Consider the following 19,257-nt stretch of genomic DNA (forward strand, 5'->3'; position numbering starts at 1 on the left):
TCAAAAAAAGCAAAACGAGGATAATGGAATGTAGTTGAATTAAATCAGGTAATGCTGAGGGAATTAGATTAGGAAATGAGACATTTAAAGTAGTAAATGAGTTTTGCTACTTGGGGAGCAAAATAACTGATGATGGTCGAAGTAGAGAGGATATAAAATGTAGACGGGCAATGGCAAGGAAAGCGTTTCTGAAGAAGAGAAATTTGTTAGCATCGAGTATAGATTTAAGTGTCGGAAATCGTTTCTGGAAGTATTTGTATGGAATGTAGCCACGTATAGAAGTGAAACGTGGACGATAAATAGTTTAGACAAGAAGAGAATAGAAGCTTCTGAAATTTTGTGCTACAGAAGAATGCTGAAGACTAGATGGGTAGATCACATAAATAATGAGGAGGTATTGAATAGAATTGGGGAGAAGAGAAATTTGTGGCACAACTTGACCAGGAGAAAGGATCGGTTAGTAGGACATGTTCTGAGGCATCAAAGGGATAACCAATGTAGCATTGGCAGCGTGGAGGGTAAAAATCGTAGAGGGAGACCAAGGGATGAATACACTAAACGGATTCAGAAGGATGCAGGTTGCAGCAAGTATTGGGAGATGAAGAAGTTTGCACAGGATAGAGTAGCATGGAGAGCTGCATCAAACTAGCCTCTGGACTGAGACCACAATAACAACAACAGCATCTCAGTGAGAAAATATTTGTGTAGCTTTGTAGAGTACATACGTTTATTAGATCAATGTTGAGACACGTTTCGGTGTTTCATTCGACTTCTGCTCAAATAATTTGCTCTACACCTGAGTTTTATAACAAATCCATTTGTGGGGGAAGATTGGGTGCTTCATAGGAGCGAGAAACAGTCTCCCGTATCTGGGAATTAATGTACTGTTGAACTGACGAAGATAACTCACAAAATTTCAGAGTGATTACAACTGCACATGGGCAAAAATGTAAAGTTCCATTTTGCAGGTAACTTTTTACAAAATTAGCTATCTGATCACAGTACAAGGCGCTCTTCAAAGTTTTAATCTACCAAAAAGTCTCTAAGGCTCTTTCAGCTGACATGGGAGGCGAGGGGTGGAGGTTTCTGAGTATTATTATTATTGAAAATGTCACAAAGAATGTTGTGGGGAACGGCTTAAGCAAACGTAAGTTTTATTTATGAACAGAATGCTTAAACAATTCCCGCTGAACCTGAATCTCTTGCAACCAGTTACTTTAAATATACCAGTGGGAAATAAAAAATAAACACCGATAAAGACGTGATAAAAAAACATGATGGTTACATGGATCTTGTGATCGGAGTACGAATCATGTATGCATACAGAACGTAAACGGAGAGCTTTCTTTTGTGTGCGGAGGGTGTAGACAGTCTGACGACATATTTAATGATGTTCACCAGGGTTCCTGCTTTTTCACCAAACTCTTCGTCTCAGAGTGGTGTTCACACTCAACCTCCTAATTATTTGTTGCGTGTATTAGAATCTCTGTTTTGCTTTAGTACGAAGGAAGTTATTCACGTCTTAGTAAATATTCCATCGTACTCTAATTCTTCAAGTTTGCTTTTTTCCGCACATTACTTTCCTCGACGTTTCGACGGAGACCCAACTAATTTTCATCTCAACAGTTAGTCTCCCTGTGAAACAATATATCACAAACTGCTTAGATTCTATTTATTTCCGGGCGAGCCCATAACAACTACACTGTGCAGCGGAATAAAAGATTCACTTTTTCGAAAGCTCGTAATTGTCTCCCGTTGCACAGCTTAAGTTCGAAATTTGGCTCAAGGGAGACTACAGCATTCCTCTGTAAAAGTGGGAAAGCATGGTGCCCTGCGACTGCACTCTCACTGATTTGCTATGTACAGCCTGTAAATTTTTAGTGCTATTTGACACATTACAGCTTGGCCATACATTGTTGCATTTAGTTGCTGTTAGTTACCTGCAGACAGTGACATTTAAACAGCTGCTCACAGCTACAATTAGTCAGCATTTTACTGTTGGTACATTTGTTACATAGAGCTTGTTTTTTAACTTTCTTTAGTTGATCATCTGTAGTGACAGGTTATTAGATATGTACAGCCTTAAGTAGGGCAGTATTTCCAGTTCTAAGTGCTAAGCCACTTACATTACTGTGTAGTTAACCGTTTATTGTTGCAAATACTAAACCATCTACTATTGTATTTTTGCTACAGGTGGTTAAGTATATGTAAACAATGACCTATACACATTCTATTCTTAAAGTTACAGATGCTCCACTCTATAGTTTCAAGTAGTGTTTACGATTAATAAGCATCTTCAGCCATTGACGATGAGATAGTCAAATCTACCATACGTATTTCATACAACTTATGTGAATGTCGCTAGTTGTATTTACTTCACGAAGCGTGTTTAAGACTTTGTATACATTTCTGAACTAGTAATTCCACTGTAACAAAAGTATACGATGATGCCCACATTTCCTTTCTGCTGTAGTTATTTTTGTCTCTTTGTGTTATCTGCTTACTGGGCATTGTTTCTCCCTTTACTGTAGTTATTGCTTCTCGCACCTTGATGCATCCCGTGCACTGTTTGCACGGCCGTATTTCCTGCTATCACGCTGTTGGCATCTCTACACCAAATCAGCGATGCATTATTAAACTTCAGTACCATACAGTTGGTATAAATGCCGCTAGTTACATTTCTTTCACGAAACGTACTTGCGACCTGCATACATTCCAGTAATAGTTGTGTATAACAGATTTTGTGCCCACGCTTCTTTTCCTAGAATTGTCTCCCCACATACTCCAGTTACAGGGTCACGTCCTATGATGCGCTTCACACTTTGTTTTTGCAGACAGGTTCCCTGCTGGCATGCTACTGATCTCACTACAGCTGTTTGGATATTAGTTCCCGAATTTCCATACCCATAACTCCACTTTTCGTTGATATTAACTCATTTTATCATAAGGTTTTTGCGTATTACCTATTACATTGTTTATGAGCACTTACATTTTGAATACTATAGTAGCCTAAAATTTTGTTTTATTATTTTATCCTTCTTTCATCCCCACCATGAGATCACCCTCAAAGGAGCGCTTTTTGTATTAATGGATCCATTATTGGAATACCTAAAGCAATTGTATTTTTTTAGAATCATAGCAATATGCCGCTTGCATCGTATTATTGACACTCGTAAATAATGTGACAGCTATCTATAAATTTTTAATTTTCTAATACTTTTCCTCCTTAATTTTAATATTCTTATGTAACTTCTGTTATTCGTAGTATATTTTTCGGTACAGCCCTCTGAAGAAGGGCACTAAGTGTGTGAAACTGTTTAAGGAAATAAACATTTTTTATGCAATTGGTTGTTGGCTTTTCGTACACAAAACGTCGTACATGACGCTGAAACTTCATTGCAAGAACAGCGAAAATGTATTATTTTATGTGTAAATGTTTGGGGAGGGGGGGGGGGCGGAGATAGGTTTCAGAGAGAAAAAAGTTTCGAAATGATTTGTAAATATGTGTAAAGTTCGTTGTAAGTCACTGAGTGCTCTCTCTCTCAAGAATTGGATGTATATAATCTGGACAATTTGCGCGCAGTGAATTACGCTGTCTTGATATATGTACACAGTTCTTAACAAATATATTTGGCTTGTAGTGCTAAATATTTAAAGTAAGATTATACCTCTTAATGACTGGATTATTACAGCATTTTTAATTTTTCAATTCTGTCAATAAATATTTATATGAAATACTGAAAATCATATTTTTGTTGCCCCGGAAGCCGTTAAATAGACATCCTGCAACTGGTACCTTGCACCGTTTTAGCCGTCTAGTTATAAAGACTGCAGATATCGAAGGGCCGGCCGCGGTGGCCGAGCTGTTCTGGGCGCTACAGTCTGGAACCACGCGACCGCTACGGTCGCAGGTTCCAATCCTGCCTAGGGCATGGATGTGTGTGATATCCTTAGGTTGGTTAGGTTTACGTAGCTCTTAGTTCTAGGGGACTGATGACTTTAGAAGTTAAGTCCCATAGTGCTTAGAGCCATTTGAACCACATAGATACAGCAATACGGAAGAGCTCAGTAGGCAGTACAGTTGATGAGGGCTGGACATCTCTAAAAAGGCTATCACAGAAGTTGGGAACGAAAACATAGGAACAAAAAAGGTAACTGCGAAGAAACCATGGGTAACAGATGAAATACTTCAATTCATCGGTGAAAGGAGGAAGTACAAAAATGTTCCGGGAGACCCAGGAATAGAGAAATACAAGTCGCTGGGGAATGAAGTAAACAGGAAAAACAGGGAACCTAAGACGAAATGGCTGCAGGAAAAATGTGAAGACATCGAAAAAGAAATGATTGTCGGAAGGACAGACTCAGCGTTCAGGAAAGTCAAAACAACCTTCGGAGACATTAAAAACAAGGGTGATAGAGTGCAACGGAAATTCCATAGTTAAATGCAGAGGAGAGAGGGGATAGACCAGGGGCGGGCAGGAATCCTGCACGTGTGCGGTGCTCTTGCACGCGTGCAGTTAACAGGTGTTCCGCGTGCACACAGGGGCAAGCTGGCCACCCGCTTATCTCCCATCCCCACCATACCTGCTGTCCGCTACTTCCTCTGTAATGCGTTTTGTTTCCTAGCTTGCTTTATTGAGTGAATGAATAAGGTTAGTAGGAGTGCTTGAAAGAAATCATGGTTTGAAAGAGTACCTATTACCTACGATACGTTTTATTTAATTATCACAGGTGGAGTTTACAATATGTTTAATATCTGGAACAAAATTTCTACATACAGACAAACACAAACAGTTACGTAAATTTTCATCACTGATGTTTGCTCTTAACCGAGACTTATTAATTCAGCAAATGGTTTTCCAGCTCTCGCTATATTAAGCGCAGTCTTATAACTTTGCACATACCGCTGGGCTATTATTGTTGTCGTCCTGAAAACTTGAAAACAGTGCTCCATAAAATTTTAAATCAGTTAGATGAGAGACATGACGAGAGAAAGTCGCAGATCTCTCGTGACAACAGCAACTACGACAAATTCAAATGGCTCTGAGCACTACGGGATTTAACTGCTGTGGTCATCAGTCCCCTAGAACTTAGAACTACTTAAACCTAACTAACCTAAGGACATCACACACATCCATGCCCGAGGCAGAATTCGAACCTGCGACCATAGCGGTCGCGCGGTTCCAGATTGTAGTGCCTAGACCCGCTCGGCCACTCCGGCCGGCCAACTACGACAGATTCATCTGGTATCGTCAGATCGCTCTTCTTAAGCTCAGTCAATTCCCCATCCGCTCGGAATCCGACAATAAATTGTACTCGTCCTTGTGAAATTTATTATAATGGCCTTCAATACTAAACTTCCGTTGACCAGCGAGAATGCTGCCACCTATTAAACATTTCGAATTTTCACGACTTTGCACAAAGAAAAAATGATTCTCCCACTACTTTTTAAAAGATAGCAAATCTCCACTTCTCCGTTTCTTGAAATACAACGTTCACTACATAGTGTTCGCTTCGCGTCAACGTCCGCAGCTTAGCCTGGCACTACAATGCCGCAACCTGCCTGCTGTCGCCACAGCCCCGGTCGACGCCTGCACGTGAGCAGCACACGTGCAGCGCTGTACGCTCATGAGCCGCGTGCAACGTTTGCCCGCCCCTGGGATAGATGGAGATAATACATTGAAAGCCTCTAGGATGGGGAATATTTGTCTGACGTGATAGAATAAGAAACAGGAGTCGATTTAAATGAGATAGGGGCTTCAATATTAGAATCAGAATTAAAAAGAGCGTTGGAGGACTTAAGATCAAATAAGGCAGAAGGGATAGATAACATTCCATCATAATTTCTAAACTCATTGGGGTAAGTGGCAACAAAACGACTACTATCGTTGGTGTGTAGAATGTATCAGTCTGGCGACATACCATCTGACTTTCGAAAAAGCATCATCCAAACATTTCCGATGACGGCAAGAGCTGAAAAGTGCGAGAATTACCGCACAATTAACTTAACAGCTCAAACATCCAAGCTGCTGATATGAATAACATACTGAAGAATGCAAAAGAAAATTGAGGATGCGCTAGGTGTCAATAAGTTTGGCCTTACGAAAGGTAAAGGCACGAGAGAGGCAATTCTGATGTTGCGGATAACAGTGGAAGCATGACGCAAGAAATATCAAGACACGTTCATAGGATTTTTCGACCTGGAAAAAACGTTTGACAATGTAAAATGGTGCAAGATGTTCGAAATTCTGAAAAAGGTAGGGGTAAGCTATAGGAAGAGACGGGTCATATACAATATGTACAACAGCCAAGAGGCAATAATAAGAGTGGACGACCAAGAACGAAGTGATCGTATTAGACAGGGTGTCAGACATGGATGTAGCCTTTCGCCGCTACTGTTCAATCTGTGCATCGAGGAAGCAATGATGCACATAAAAGAAAGCTTCAGGAGTGGAATTAAAATTCAAGGTGAAAGGATATTAATGATGTGATTCGCTGATGACGCTGCTATCCTGAGTGAAAGCGAAGAACTACATGATCTGCTGAACAGAATGAACAGTCTAATGAGTACAGAGTATGGATTGAGAGTAAATCGAAGAAAGACGAAGGTATTGAGAAGTAGTAGAAATGAGAGCACCGAGGAACTTAACATCGGGATTGATGGTCACGAAGCAGATAAACTTAGTGATTTCTGCTACCTTGGCAGCAAAATAACCAATAATGGACGGAGCAAGGCTAGCACTGGCAAAAAGGAGATTCCTGGCCAAGAGAACTCTAATAGTATCAAACACAGGCCTCATCTTGAGAAAGTAATTTATGAGAATATACGTTTAGAGCACAGCACTGTATGGTAGTGAAACGTGGACTGAGGGAAAACCGGTACAGAAGAAAATCGAAACATTTGAGATGTGATGCTACAGACGAATGCTGAATATTAGGTGGATTGATAGTGTAAGGAATGAAGAGGTTCTCCGCAAAGTCCAAGAGGAACGGAATATGTGAAAATTACTGACAAGGATAAGGGACAGGATGATAGGACATCTGTTAAGACATCAGGTGGTACTATAGGGAGCCGTAGAGGTCAAAAACTGTAGAGGAATACAGTCAGCAAATAATTGACGACGTAGGTTGCAAGTGCTGCTCAGAAGACTGACTAAAAAAAAAAAAAAAAAAAAAAAAAAAAAAAAAAAAAAAAAAAAAAAAAAAAAAAAAAAAAAAAAAGAGTGGTAGACGTAACTAGAGGTACTGGTTTAAGTGGTGGTATCAATTCCCACGGTGTTGGGAATAGAAGATTATGAGTACAGCGTCCACCAGAATCCCGGCACACACAGGTTGTTCAAAAAGTAACATGGTCTTTTGGGAAATGGCTACGTTACAGAAGTTCTTGAAAAGCGACTTCCATAACGTGATTCACATAATGTGATTTTGCATATTCTTAATCAAATGTTGTAACGCTTGATGAATTGCAGCAGTAGAGTTTCCAGCTGCGTCTGCATAGAATGACGGTCAGTCTTACAAGCAGCATCATTAAGGTATACCTGCGAAATAAAGACGGGTGGGGGTAAATCAAGAGACCGAGGATGTGACAACCTCTTCGAAATCACTGGGATCGTTCATCCAAGAGACCCATAGCGTTTTGGCAATATGAGCCGTAGCATTGCCCTGTTTAATCCATGTGTAGTGTACTTCATATTCAGGAATAGCATTGGCGACCAATAGCACGATCTGTATGTAGCGGACACTGTTAACTACGACAAGAAATTAATTGTGTTTATGGTTTTCTCTGCAGAGAGATCCCGTATTGGATGTTCGGCCACTTGGCGCTTTTCATTTGATTCCACTTCGGCGACTTGCGCGTCGATGATGATACGATGATGAGAACATCACACACACACACTCCCTAGCAGAGAAAATTGTCGACCCGGCCGGGAATCGAATCCGATGCCCCGTGATCGAGAGTCACGAACGCTAGTCATAAGACCATGAACAACTGACCACTGCTTTATGAAAGAATGTGGTGAAGATTCACTTACGTGACACTGCACACTAAACAACTACTTTTTGTGCTTACACAGCGGGCCTATTCAGTTCTGTGGATTTTCAATTTTATAGAATGACATAACCATGAAGGTGAAACAATGACTCGGCAGATGATAACGAGTCAGCGACTTCCTAACCGCAAGGCGCAATTGATGCAATCAACCAATGACAAGAAACTACACATTTTCCATCGTATTTGGGTGACAACCCATGAGCTGCGTGCTTCTTCAGGGACTTGCGCACTGCGTTGTGAGAATTATCAACAGAGAGGCGAGGCTAGCTGGATAGAAAACACGCAGACTTCATGGGGCTCGATAAGTACGCAGCTTCCACTTCTTTCTACATTTCTGGTGTTAACTCATTCGATCAACACCTTTTTGTTGCACCTGCTGCATTTCCTGTCTTCTTGAACTTAGCTAACAGTCGCTTGATGGCAGTCTTAATAGCTACACCTTTACCATACTTTTCTGTGACGGTCCTATAAGTTTAGGCATGACTGGTCTCTCGGACGTGTTGAGTGAGACTGAATACTTTCTGCTGTACCGTTTGGGAATTTTTACTTCAGTTATTCAACCATCACAATTGCAAATAAAATAGAAACATTTCTCCACAAGCCTGTCTTTTAAACCCTGTGGAACTAAGATCTAGAGCAAACACTGATTAGTACTGTATAATTGTATATCATCCATCCTAAATTCCTGTTATTCCTGTAACGACTTGGAGACGTGCTCTTCCAGCAGAGCGATGTACGCGCACTGTGTGAGTTGACGCAACGGCAAGCTAGTGGATCGTAACTAGGAGGACGGCGGTTCGAAACTTCCTACGGCCATCCATATTAAGGTTTCCCGTCGCTGTTGAAGTGCTTAAGGATTGCAAACTGTATTCCGTGTTTGAGATGTGCTTCTCGTCACGAGCCTTGTGACGAGAGTATATTTTATACTTTCAGATTTTTTATTTCTCTTCCGTTGAAAATTAGTACGATAGCTACACTTTGCCTGAAAATTTCCTCGGAAATGATTTGACTTTCACAGTTACCATATTAAACAAGACAGAAAAACATGCAGCATACAAAAACCAGAAAAGTCATTTCATATCTCTTCCTTTTTCAAGATAATTTTTGTGTGACTTCTGTGGTCACTAAAAGGTTTATAGCTTTGATTTTTTAAACCTACAATATACAGTATAAGTGAAACACGTGAAGAGATCAATAGTGGATTTTTACTGGAAAGTGGAGGTATAGCTTCTTCCCGAGGGAGCGAGTCCGTATGGTTCACGTTGACCCGACAGCTATTCCTGTGCACTAACAGGATACAGCCCATGCTCGGAACATTTGTATAGATTCCAGAGAAAAAGATTAACTCAGCTATGATTGTGGAGCCATTGCTACATCTGCCTATGTCATAATGGAATGTCCACTTTACGAATTCTTTATTATAAACGAGAGGCAGTAGCCTCAGTGTGAGGCGTTGCGAAATGAGGTTAAATTTGGCTTCCTAAACAAAATGGCTTCACTATTCTCGCAACAGCGGACAGAGAGCAAGCTGAACCACTGCCCACAAAATGTGGACGTGAAGTGCCATGTGGGAAGGGAACGGCTCGATACCAATATGGGAATGAAGGGAAACGGGCCTGGTAACCGTCACCTTGACTTCGTTTCATGACAGGCACCGGTCACTTCAACTATTTGTCTTTGTCTTTTGATCCGAGGTAGATTTTCACAGGAGGTGGAGAAATGGAGGACACCCCTAGTACACCGTAGACTTTCTTTCGGATCCATGTGGTTTCTAAACATAGAGGGAAAGGGAAACAGATTACGTTAGGTCACTGAAAGTTTTTGTACTTTCGTTGCTCCCTCCGCACCTTTTCTTGTAATAATGACAACTTTCGTTCGAGTTTTCAATTCTTATTAGTTCTCTGCTATTATTTCCTAGAAGAAACGTGTGTAGAGCAAAGCTCATTGCCGGCAACAAATGAGGTCACTAGGGAATAAGTACATAGTAGGTACTTTAAAAAATAACACAACTTGTTTCAGAAATGTAGTATAAACAATGTTCCATTCAGTTAGCTAAGAGACACACCATTAATATCGCGAAGTAAATACAGATTTTCAATCACTTTGAAGGGACACTTACACAAAGCAGCAGGGCAATGTAGCAGATTTCACCACTTCCATAATTAGCCGATGATGGCGACTTCCACTTTTCTACAGACAACTCCATATTCTGAAATAAATTTAACTTCCAAATTAAACAACCCTGATAATAATGATAAAGGATGACTGATTTCTTACGTTTGGTCGGATGGAAGAATGTTTGAAACCGCGAGCGTTACTTCAAACATGTCTCCACGCTGTTCGTATTGAACGTGTACATATGAACAAACACACCTTCAGAAACAAGGCTATCCTTAAATTTGTTACGTATCTGTCAATGAGAATACAACGGAAAAAGTTGTGTGTATAAAATGCATCAGAATTCAGTGTGGAAGCGAGCAGTGCATTATAGAATGAGATTTTCACTCTGCAGGGGAGTGTGCGCTGATATGAAACTTCCTGAAAGATTAAAACTGTGGCCGGAACGAGATTCGAACTTGGGACCTTTGCCTATCGCAGGCAAGTACTCTGCCATCTTTTTTTCATTTTTTTTAAAAACTGGTCTCGTTTTGTTCGCTATGGTTCGTTGTATTGGTTCGGGGTGGATGCCCAGTGACACCCGTTAAATCATCTCGTTGACCCATTCACTCAGTTGCTTTATTACAGAGGGCAGCTAACCCTTTGACCGAACACGCTGAGTTACCGTGCCGCCACCAACTGAGCTACTCAAGCACGACTCGCGCCACGTCCTCACGCGCCCTACTTCAGCCAGTAGGTAGGCGACGAGATACTGGCAGACGTAAAGCTGTGAGGAGGGGGCATGAGTCGTGAATGGATATCTCAGTTGGCAGAGCACTAGCCTGCGAAAGGCAAAGCTCCCGAATGCGAATCTCGGTCCGGCACACAGTTTTAATCTGCCAGGAAGTTTCAGCTTATTATACTATGTGAATTAATTATTCGTTATTCGTATACTTAGTGTATTTCTTCATTAAAATATCCGAAGTGACTACACAACAATAGTAAAGGTATACATCAGACAAACTTTGACTGAATTGGTGTTGCCTACATTCAGGGACAGGATAAATGACATCTGTCGCTGATATTGACACTAAATAAAATCCACCAATCAATAAAACCAATCATACAGTAATTGGAAATGAAAAACCCCTCTGCTCCCTCTCTCCTCCCCTCGCTATATCAGCAATGAAGCACAGCACAGTATAAGAAAGAAAGGTCCAATCAGGAAATTTAAGCTGTACTAACGGGAAAATAAAAACGTTCTCGCCCTCTACTCCCCGCTCCCTATCCCCAACCACTCACAATGCAATACTGAAACGAAATAACCAATCAAAAAAATCCAAGCTGATGGAAATAACCCAGTTCTCTTTGTGAGAAATTAAACCTCACCCCTCCTATCGCCACCCAATCACAGTGCATTATTACAAAAGAAACAGCCAACACTGGAAAATTTAAAAGCCTCCTTCCCCCTCTTTCCAGTTACAGCGAAGTACTGAAAATGAAACAGCCAGTAGGGGGAACTAGTTCAGTTGCTCTATGCCACACTCTATTTTCCCTGTCTCCAACAATGCAGAGCATAATATTAAAAAACACATAAAAATGGCACCAAGATGCGGTGCTTCGTTTGCCAGTCAAGGATCAGCATTGTGTTAAAATGGTGCAAGAAGATGGTTTCACGTTCAAAGTATAAACTCCCAACTGTATTTGTTTCTGTATGAAATTTAGCCCAAATTTACCTCCAACTCTGTAAAGGTCTACGTATTACCAAAATTATGAACCCACAAAAATAAAATAAGCGTATGGCATCTTTGGCACACTGATGACCTCAGATGTTAAGTCCCATAGTGCTCATAGCCATTTGAACCATCTTTGGCAGGGAAGCTCCATCCGAGGAAATTCGGCCGCCAAGGACAAGTCTTATTTCAGGCGGCGCCTCATTGGGCTACTTGCGCGCCGGTGATGAGGATGAAATGATGATGAGGACAACAAGACACCCAGTCCCCATACGGAGAAAAATCTCCAACCCGGCTGGGAATCGAACCCGGGCCCACTTGCATGTGAGGCGAGCATGTTACCACCCAGCTAAGCAGGCGGGCTATGTACCCACGAACTGTTATCCAACTTAAGCTAGTATGCTAATCTTTGACTAAACAGAACCTAATTTTAACAAAACTGTAATGATCTAAAAAAAAATGGTTCAAATGGCTCCGAGCACTATGGGCCTTAACGTCTGAGGTCATCAGTCACCTGCAACTTAGAACTACTTAAACCTAACTAACACACATCCACTTTGAAACACTTATCTATTTTGTACGAGCTGTAAATAAATAATTGCCACTATCAAAGTTCCAACCCTCGTAATTATCTCACCGGAATAAAACAGTGTAAAATGAAAACTAGAGCTAATTTTGAATTGCCTTTGTGGTATTCGTGATCAGCACATTAGAACTGATAGGAATTGGCTATTTTCATTCGATTTACATTTTCATTCTTGCACAGTGTTATAGCTTAGTATTCTATCATCATTAAAATGCAAAAGGTAATCACAATGTAGGCCCGTCTGGGCTGTGCTCAAAATTATCCAAATCATCAGAGTTATTTATCAAAAACCATAAGTCACAGACCTTTCTCTCCTCTCCTGCAATAAGAACCAATCGTATAGATTTTGAGTGCTAACTCTGGCTCGGCCTATAGTGGCGACGAATGAAAAGTTATTTAAAAAACAAGTGGCTTGACCCATAAAATTGAGAGGACAGGAATCCTAGCCACCACACAGTTTCCTCGTCCTGACTCCAGTGCACCCTATATTTGACACTGACCACTGCCATCTACAGCCTCTGACTCCCAAAAGGACCGCCTGCCTGCCCTTGCCAGTACGCAACAACTAAACTATTCTTTGAAATATTTACTAATTTAGTGCGACTCTGAAATATTTACAGCTGTTTATGAAATTGTTTTTCTGTTGATTCCAAACTTTCTGTTGCTTCTATTACAGTCAAATATTAAATAAACCAGGGTGATTTTCAATTATTACATAACACTGAAGATATAGAAAATTGTTTGCACTGATTACGACATAGTTATTTAGATTTTCACTCTACTCAAATGTGTCACATGTTTGCTAATGCCTCTGTATATCGGCGCATACGCTAAGATGATTGAAGACTGATTAAGAAGCAACTACGAAAGAAAATTAATTCCTGTACCAGTAACGGCGGCCACGGTGGTTTCGTGGCGCTAGACTCTGGAACGAGAGTTCACTCCCAGACAGGGGCAAGGATTTTTTCCTCGTGCCAGTACCAACAGAATGGCGAAAGTCCATTCATCTTGCAGTCAAAATGTGAACCGGAGATCTTTTGCTTTGGGGTAAAAGGCGGTCGGGGCGAGGAACCCGCCATCCCTCCCCATCCTAATGCGACTGCGGATGGGAAGGCTGCACTTTAGCTGCACCAGACCGACAGTCTGGTCACAGGCTTACCCCATAGACTTCACCTTACCATCGATGAGAATTTACTACGTCATTACACAGTGCATGAAGGGGACGTTTCATCTGATGAAATGAGGCTTATGTTCCATGTTGGGTGTTTTGGTGTTAACTATGGATAAATCATTCTATGAGCCCAATGTGTGCAAACGTTTTAAGAGGGAGCGAGTGACGTGGTGGCTTTTGTTACAGAGAGATGGACGACGTCGTGTACGAGGCGTACGTTCGGGGCAAAGAGGAGGCCCGTCAGCAGTACGACGCAGCTGTGGCAGAAGGCCGCGGCGCAGCACACGTCGCTGTCAGGTGGGTACTCATCACTGATGGTGACGTCGTAGGGGCTGCGACTGGCGCATGCCCACAGTCAGGCAACTACAACACAATTCTCGTCTAATAATGTCGCAGAAGTAGCAATGCACTTCAGAGAACCTAGGACCTTCTGGTAAGTATGTGTGTATTTTTGTTGTAATATCACGTCATTCCCGATAGGACTGGAAACCCTTTTGCGACCATATGAAGTGAGATACCTCTCAGTTTGTCGTGTATTTTTTCTTTTTTTTCCGCAGCGAGTTGTAAGGCGGAGAAGCTGCTTATGCTGGTTCCTCTCTTTTGTCGTATATATAACAGAGACAAGGGAACAAACATAGAATAAATTACAGTGACTTCAAATTAAAATAAAGTCTCGAACATAGCCGTAATCGGCACCTCTAAAGCTATAAGCGATAGTTTTGGAAAAGATAATGACCACATGTTTGTATTTTATTGTTTTGAGGTGAAATTTCATTTGATAAGATCCAAAAGTGTTCAGATGTTTGTGAAATCTTATGGGACTTAACTGCTAAGGTCATCAGTCCCTAAGCTTACACACTACTTAACCTAAATGATCCTAAAGAGAAACACACACACCCACACCAGAGGGAGGACTCGAACCTCCGCCAGAACTAGCCGCACAGTCCATTACTGCAGTGCCCTAGACCACTCGGCTAATCCCGCGCGGCTGATAAGGTCCAAACGGTTTATTTTAATATACAAAATATATAAAAAAATAAAATATATAAAAAGTGCATATACAATATGTAACAAGTAAGTGTGTAATCTTGGATTTTGGTAGTTTATCCGGTACCTTGCCATTTCTGTTTTACTTGAGCCTTTTGTAGCCAGTGCGTAATTTTTAGGCGTTAAAAAACTGCTTCTGACGAAAATAATTTTATAACTACCGAAACCCCCCCATGAACCATGGACCTTGCCGTTGGTGGGGAGGCTTGCGTGCCTCAGCGATACAGATGCAACCACAACGGAGGGGTATCTGTTGAGAGGCCAGACAAACATGTGGTTCCTGAAAAGGGACAGCAGCCTTTTCAGTAGTTGCAGGGGCAACAGTCTGGATGATTGACTGATCTGGCCTTGTAACATTAACCAAAACGGCCTTGCTGTGCTGGTACTGCGAACGGCTGAAAGCAAGGGGAAACTACAGCCGTAATTTTTCCCGAGGACATGCAGCTTTACTGTATGATTAAATGATGATGGCGTCCTCTTGGGTAAAATATTCCGGAGGTAAAATAGTCCCCCATTCGGATCTCCGGGCGGGGACTACTCAAGAGGACGTCGTTATCAGGAGAAAGAAAACTGGCATTCTACGGATCGGAGCGTGGAATGTCAGATCCCTTAATCGGGCAGGTAGGTTAGAAAATTTAAAAAGGGAAATGGATAGGTTAAAGTTAGATATAGTGGGAATTAGTGAAGTTCGGTGGCAAGAGGAACAAGACTTTTGGTCAGGTGATTACAGGGTTATAAATACAAAATCAAATAGGGGTAATGCAGGAGTAGGTTTAATAATGAATAAAAGAATAGGAGTGCGGTTTAGCTACTACAAACAGCATAGTGAACGCATTATTGTGGCCAAGATAGACACAAAGCCCATGCCTACTACAGTAGTACAAGTTTATATGCCAACTAGCTCTGCAGATGATGATGAAATTGATGAAATGTATGACGAAATAAAAGAAATGATTCAGCTAGTGAAGGGAGACGAAAGTTTAATAGTCATGGGTGACTGGAATTCGTCAGTAGGAAAAGGGAGAGAAGGAAACATAGTAGGTGAATATGGATTGGGGGAAGAAATGAAAGAGGAAGGCGCCTTGTAGAATTTTGCACAGAGCATAACTTAATCATAGCTAACACTTGGTTCAAGAATCATGAAAGAAGGTTGTATACCTGGAAGAATCCTGGAGATAGTAAAAGGTATCAGATAGATTATATAATGGTAAGACAGAGATTTAGGAACCAGGTTTTAAATTGTAAGACATTTCCAGGGGCAGATGTGGATTCTGACCACAATCTATTGGTTATGAACTGCAGATTGAAACTGAAGAAACTGCAAAAAGGTGGGAATTTAAGGAGATGGGACCTGGATAAACTGAAAGAACCAGAAGTTGTAGAGAGTTTCAGGGAGAGCATAAGGGAACAATTGACAGGAATGGGGGAAAGAAATACAGTAGAAGAAGAATGGGTAGCTCTGAGGGATGAAGTAGTGAAGGCAGCAGAGGATCAAGTAGGTAAAAAGACGAGGGCTAATAGAAACCCTTGGGTAACAGAAGAAATACTGAATTTAATTGATGAAAGGAGCAAATATAAAAATGCAGTAAATGAAGCAGGCAAAAAGGAATACAAACGTCTCAAAAATGAGATCGACAGGAAGTGCAAAATGGCTAAGCAGGGATGGCTAGAGGAAAAATGTAAGGATGTAGAGGCTTGTCTCAGTAGGGGTAAGATAGATACTGCCTACAGGAAAATTAAAGAGACCTTCGGAGAGAAGAGAACCACTTGTATGAATATCAAGAGCTCGGATGGAAACCCAGTTCTAAGCAAAGAAGGGAAGGCAGAAAGGTGGAAGGAGTATATAGAGGGTTTATACAAGGGCGATGTACTTGAGGACAATATTATGGAAATGGAAGAGGATGTAGATGAAGATGAAATGGGAGATAAGATACTGCGTGAAGAGTTTGACAGAGCACTGAAAGACCTGAGTCGAAACAAGGCCCCGGGAGTAGACAACATTCCATTAGAACTACTGATGGCCTTGGGAGAGCCAGTCATGACAAAACTCTACCATCTGGTGAGCAAGATGTATGAGACAGGCGAAATACCCACAGACTTCAAGAAGAATATAATAATTCCAATCCCAAAGAAAGCAGGTGTTGACAGATGTGAAAATTACCGAACTATCAGTTTAATAAGTCACAGCTGCAAAATACTAACGCGAATTCTTTACAGACGAATGGATAAACTGGTAGAAGCGGACCTCGGGGAAGATCAGTTTGGATTCCGCAGAAATGTTGGAACACGTGAGGCAATACTAACCTTACGACTTATCTTAGAAGAAAGATTAAGGAAAGGCAAACCTACGTTTCTAGCATTTGTAGACTTAGAGAAAGCTTTTGACAACGTTAACTGGAATACTCTCTTTCAAATTCTGAAGGTGGCAGGGGTGAAATACAGGGAGCGAAAGGCTATTTACAATTTGTACAGAAACCAGATGGCAGTTATAAGAGTCGAGGGGCATGAAAGGGAAGCAGTGGTTGGGAAGGGAGTAAGACAGGGTTGTAGCCTCTCCCCGATGTTATTCAATCTGTATATTGAGCAAGCAGTAAAGGAAACAAAAGAAAAGTTCGGAGTAGGTATTAAAGTCCATGGAGAAGAAATAAAAACTTTGAGGTTCGCTGATGACATTGTAATTCTGTCAGAGACAGCAAAGGACTTGGAAGAGCAGTTGAACGGAATGGACAGTGTCTTGAAAGGAGGATATAAGATGAACATCAACAAAAGCAAAACGAGGATAATGGAATGTAGTCAAATTAAATCGGGTGATGCTGAGGGGATTAGATTACGAAATGAGACACTTAAAGTAGTAAAGGAGTTTTGCTATTTAGGGAGTAAAATTATTGATGATGGTCGAAGTAGAGAGGATATAAAATGTAGACTGGCAATGGCAAGGAAATCGTTTCTGAAGAAAAGGAATTTGTTAACATCGAGTATAGATTTAAGTGTCAGGAAGTCGTTTCTGAAAGTATTTGTATGGAGTGTAGCCATGTATGGAAGTGAAACATGGACGATAACCAGTTTGGACAAGAAGAGAATAGAAGCTTTCGAAATGTGGTGCTACAGAAGAATGCTGAAGATAAGGTGGGTAGATCACGTAACTAATGAGGAGGTATTGAATAGGATTGGGGAGAAGAGAAGTTTGTGGCACAACTTGACTAGAAGAAGGGATCGGTTGGTAGGACATGTTTTGAGGCATCAAGGGATCACAAATTTAGCATTGGAGGGCAGCGTGGAGGGTAAAAATCGTAGAGGGAGACCAAGAGATGAATACACTAAGCAGATTCAGAAGGATGTAGGTTGCAGTAGGTACTGGGAGATGAAGAAGCTTGCACAGGATAGAGTAGCATGGAGAGCTGCATCAAACCAGTCTCAGGACTGAAGACCACAACAACAACTACCGAAACCTAGGTCAATTATTCTAATTAACCTGTGTTACGCAACTTGTTGGCTCAACCTTTCCTCCTTTCCAAGAATGTTCTGGAGAGTGTAATTGTAGGGGAAGGCGGGGCAAGATGGGGAGGTGGGGTAAGACGGGGAAGGGCTATAAGCTACAGTTACGAGTGCTGCCATCTATGGATAGCTACGTCAACATCATCAATACACAGGTCCCAGTGTGTTGACATTGCTGAACCTTAGTTTCGCGGCGGTTTCTGTGAGCTTTGCAAGGTACGTACAACCGTTATACTGATTTGCAATGTTTTAAACCTTTCGAGGTCCTAAAAAATGTGTTTCAAGAAAGTGATTACCTCCCCTGTTCAACTACAGGCATTCATCAAGCTCACACATCTGAAGTTACAGAAACGGAAGACCAAATACCACAGATGTTGTTAAGACGTAAAACACCTGAACAATTCACAACTGACGATCAAGCATCTGTTTCGTCTAACTTTCAGTTTACCAGCCCTGAAATGGTGTTAGCTATTCCAAAGGTGGATAAAAAAACCGAAAGGAAACCATGTAACAGTCTTGGAAAACCTGTAGATTTAACCGAATCTCCTAATAGGAATGACATATCTAAAGAAATTAAACGAAAAGGAGTTCCGAAACGTGCTGAATGTAAACGAAAACTCATCTCAAAGACGTTTAATAAACCTGGGATACCACCAAAAGAACATAATGAGAACGAAAAAGTGACAAACGTTACTGACGTCTTAACCACCCCTTCACGCTCAAGGGATAATAAACTGAGGTCGAATGACAACGAGGAAGAGAGTGAAGAATGTTTATACTGCTATGACTTCTCAAATGGAGGCTGGATACGGTGTATTAGCTGCGGACGTTGGGCCCACGACACTTGTGCAGGGATAGAAAATGATGATGACGAGGCTGTCCACACTTGTGTACTATGTGAAAGTAAGAGGCCTAAATAAAGCGTAATACCTGATTCTACAATTCGCAGAACGATGTTTCGAAACCTTATCGTCACATTATTCGTTATTCCAGTCCTTATTTAAGCTTTAGAGATGAATTCATGCTAGTTCAAAAAAATGGTTCAAATGGCTCTGAGCACTGTGGGACTTAACTA

General features: G+C 41.3%; 1 protein-coding gene across 1 annotated transcript in view; it reads left to right on the forward strand.

Annotated features, from left to right (window-relative positions):
* The window catches only part of LOC124803981 (inter-alpha-trypsin inhibitor heavy chain H6-like), a 182,512-nt gene that overhangs the window by 27,019 nt on the left and 136,236 nt on the right, over window positions 1–19,257 (forward strand). Inside the window, exon 3 of the mRNA XM_047264716.1 lies at window positions 13,827–13,937. Coding sequence (XP_047120672.1) covers window positions 13,827–13,937 — 111 coding nt within the window. The remainder of the gene's footprint in view (window positions 1–13,826; window positions 13,938–19,257) is intronic.

The sequence above is a fragment of the Schistocerca piceifrons genome, chromosome 1, assembly GCF_021461385.2.
Source record: "Schistocerca piceifrons isolate TAMUIC-IGC-003096 chromosome 1, iqSchPice1.1, whole genome shotgun sequence".
Taxonomy (NCBI): Eukaryota; Metazoa; Arthropoda; class Insecta; order Orthoptera; family Acrididae; genus Schistocerca; species Schistocerca piceifrons.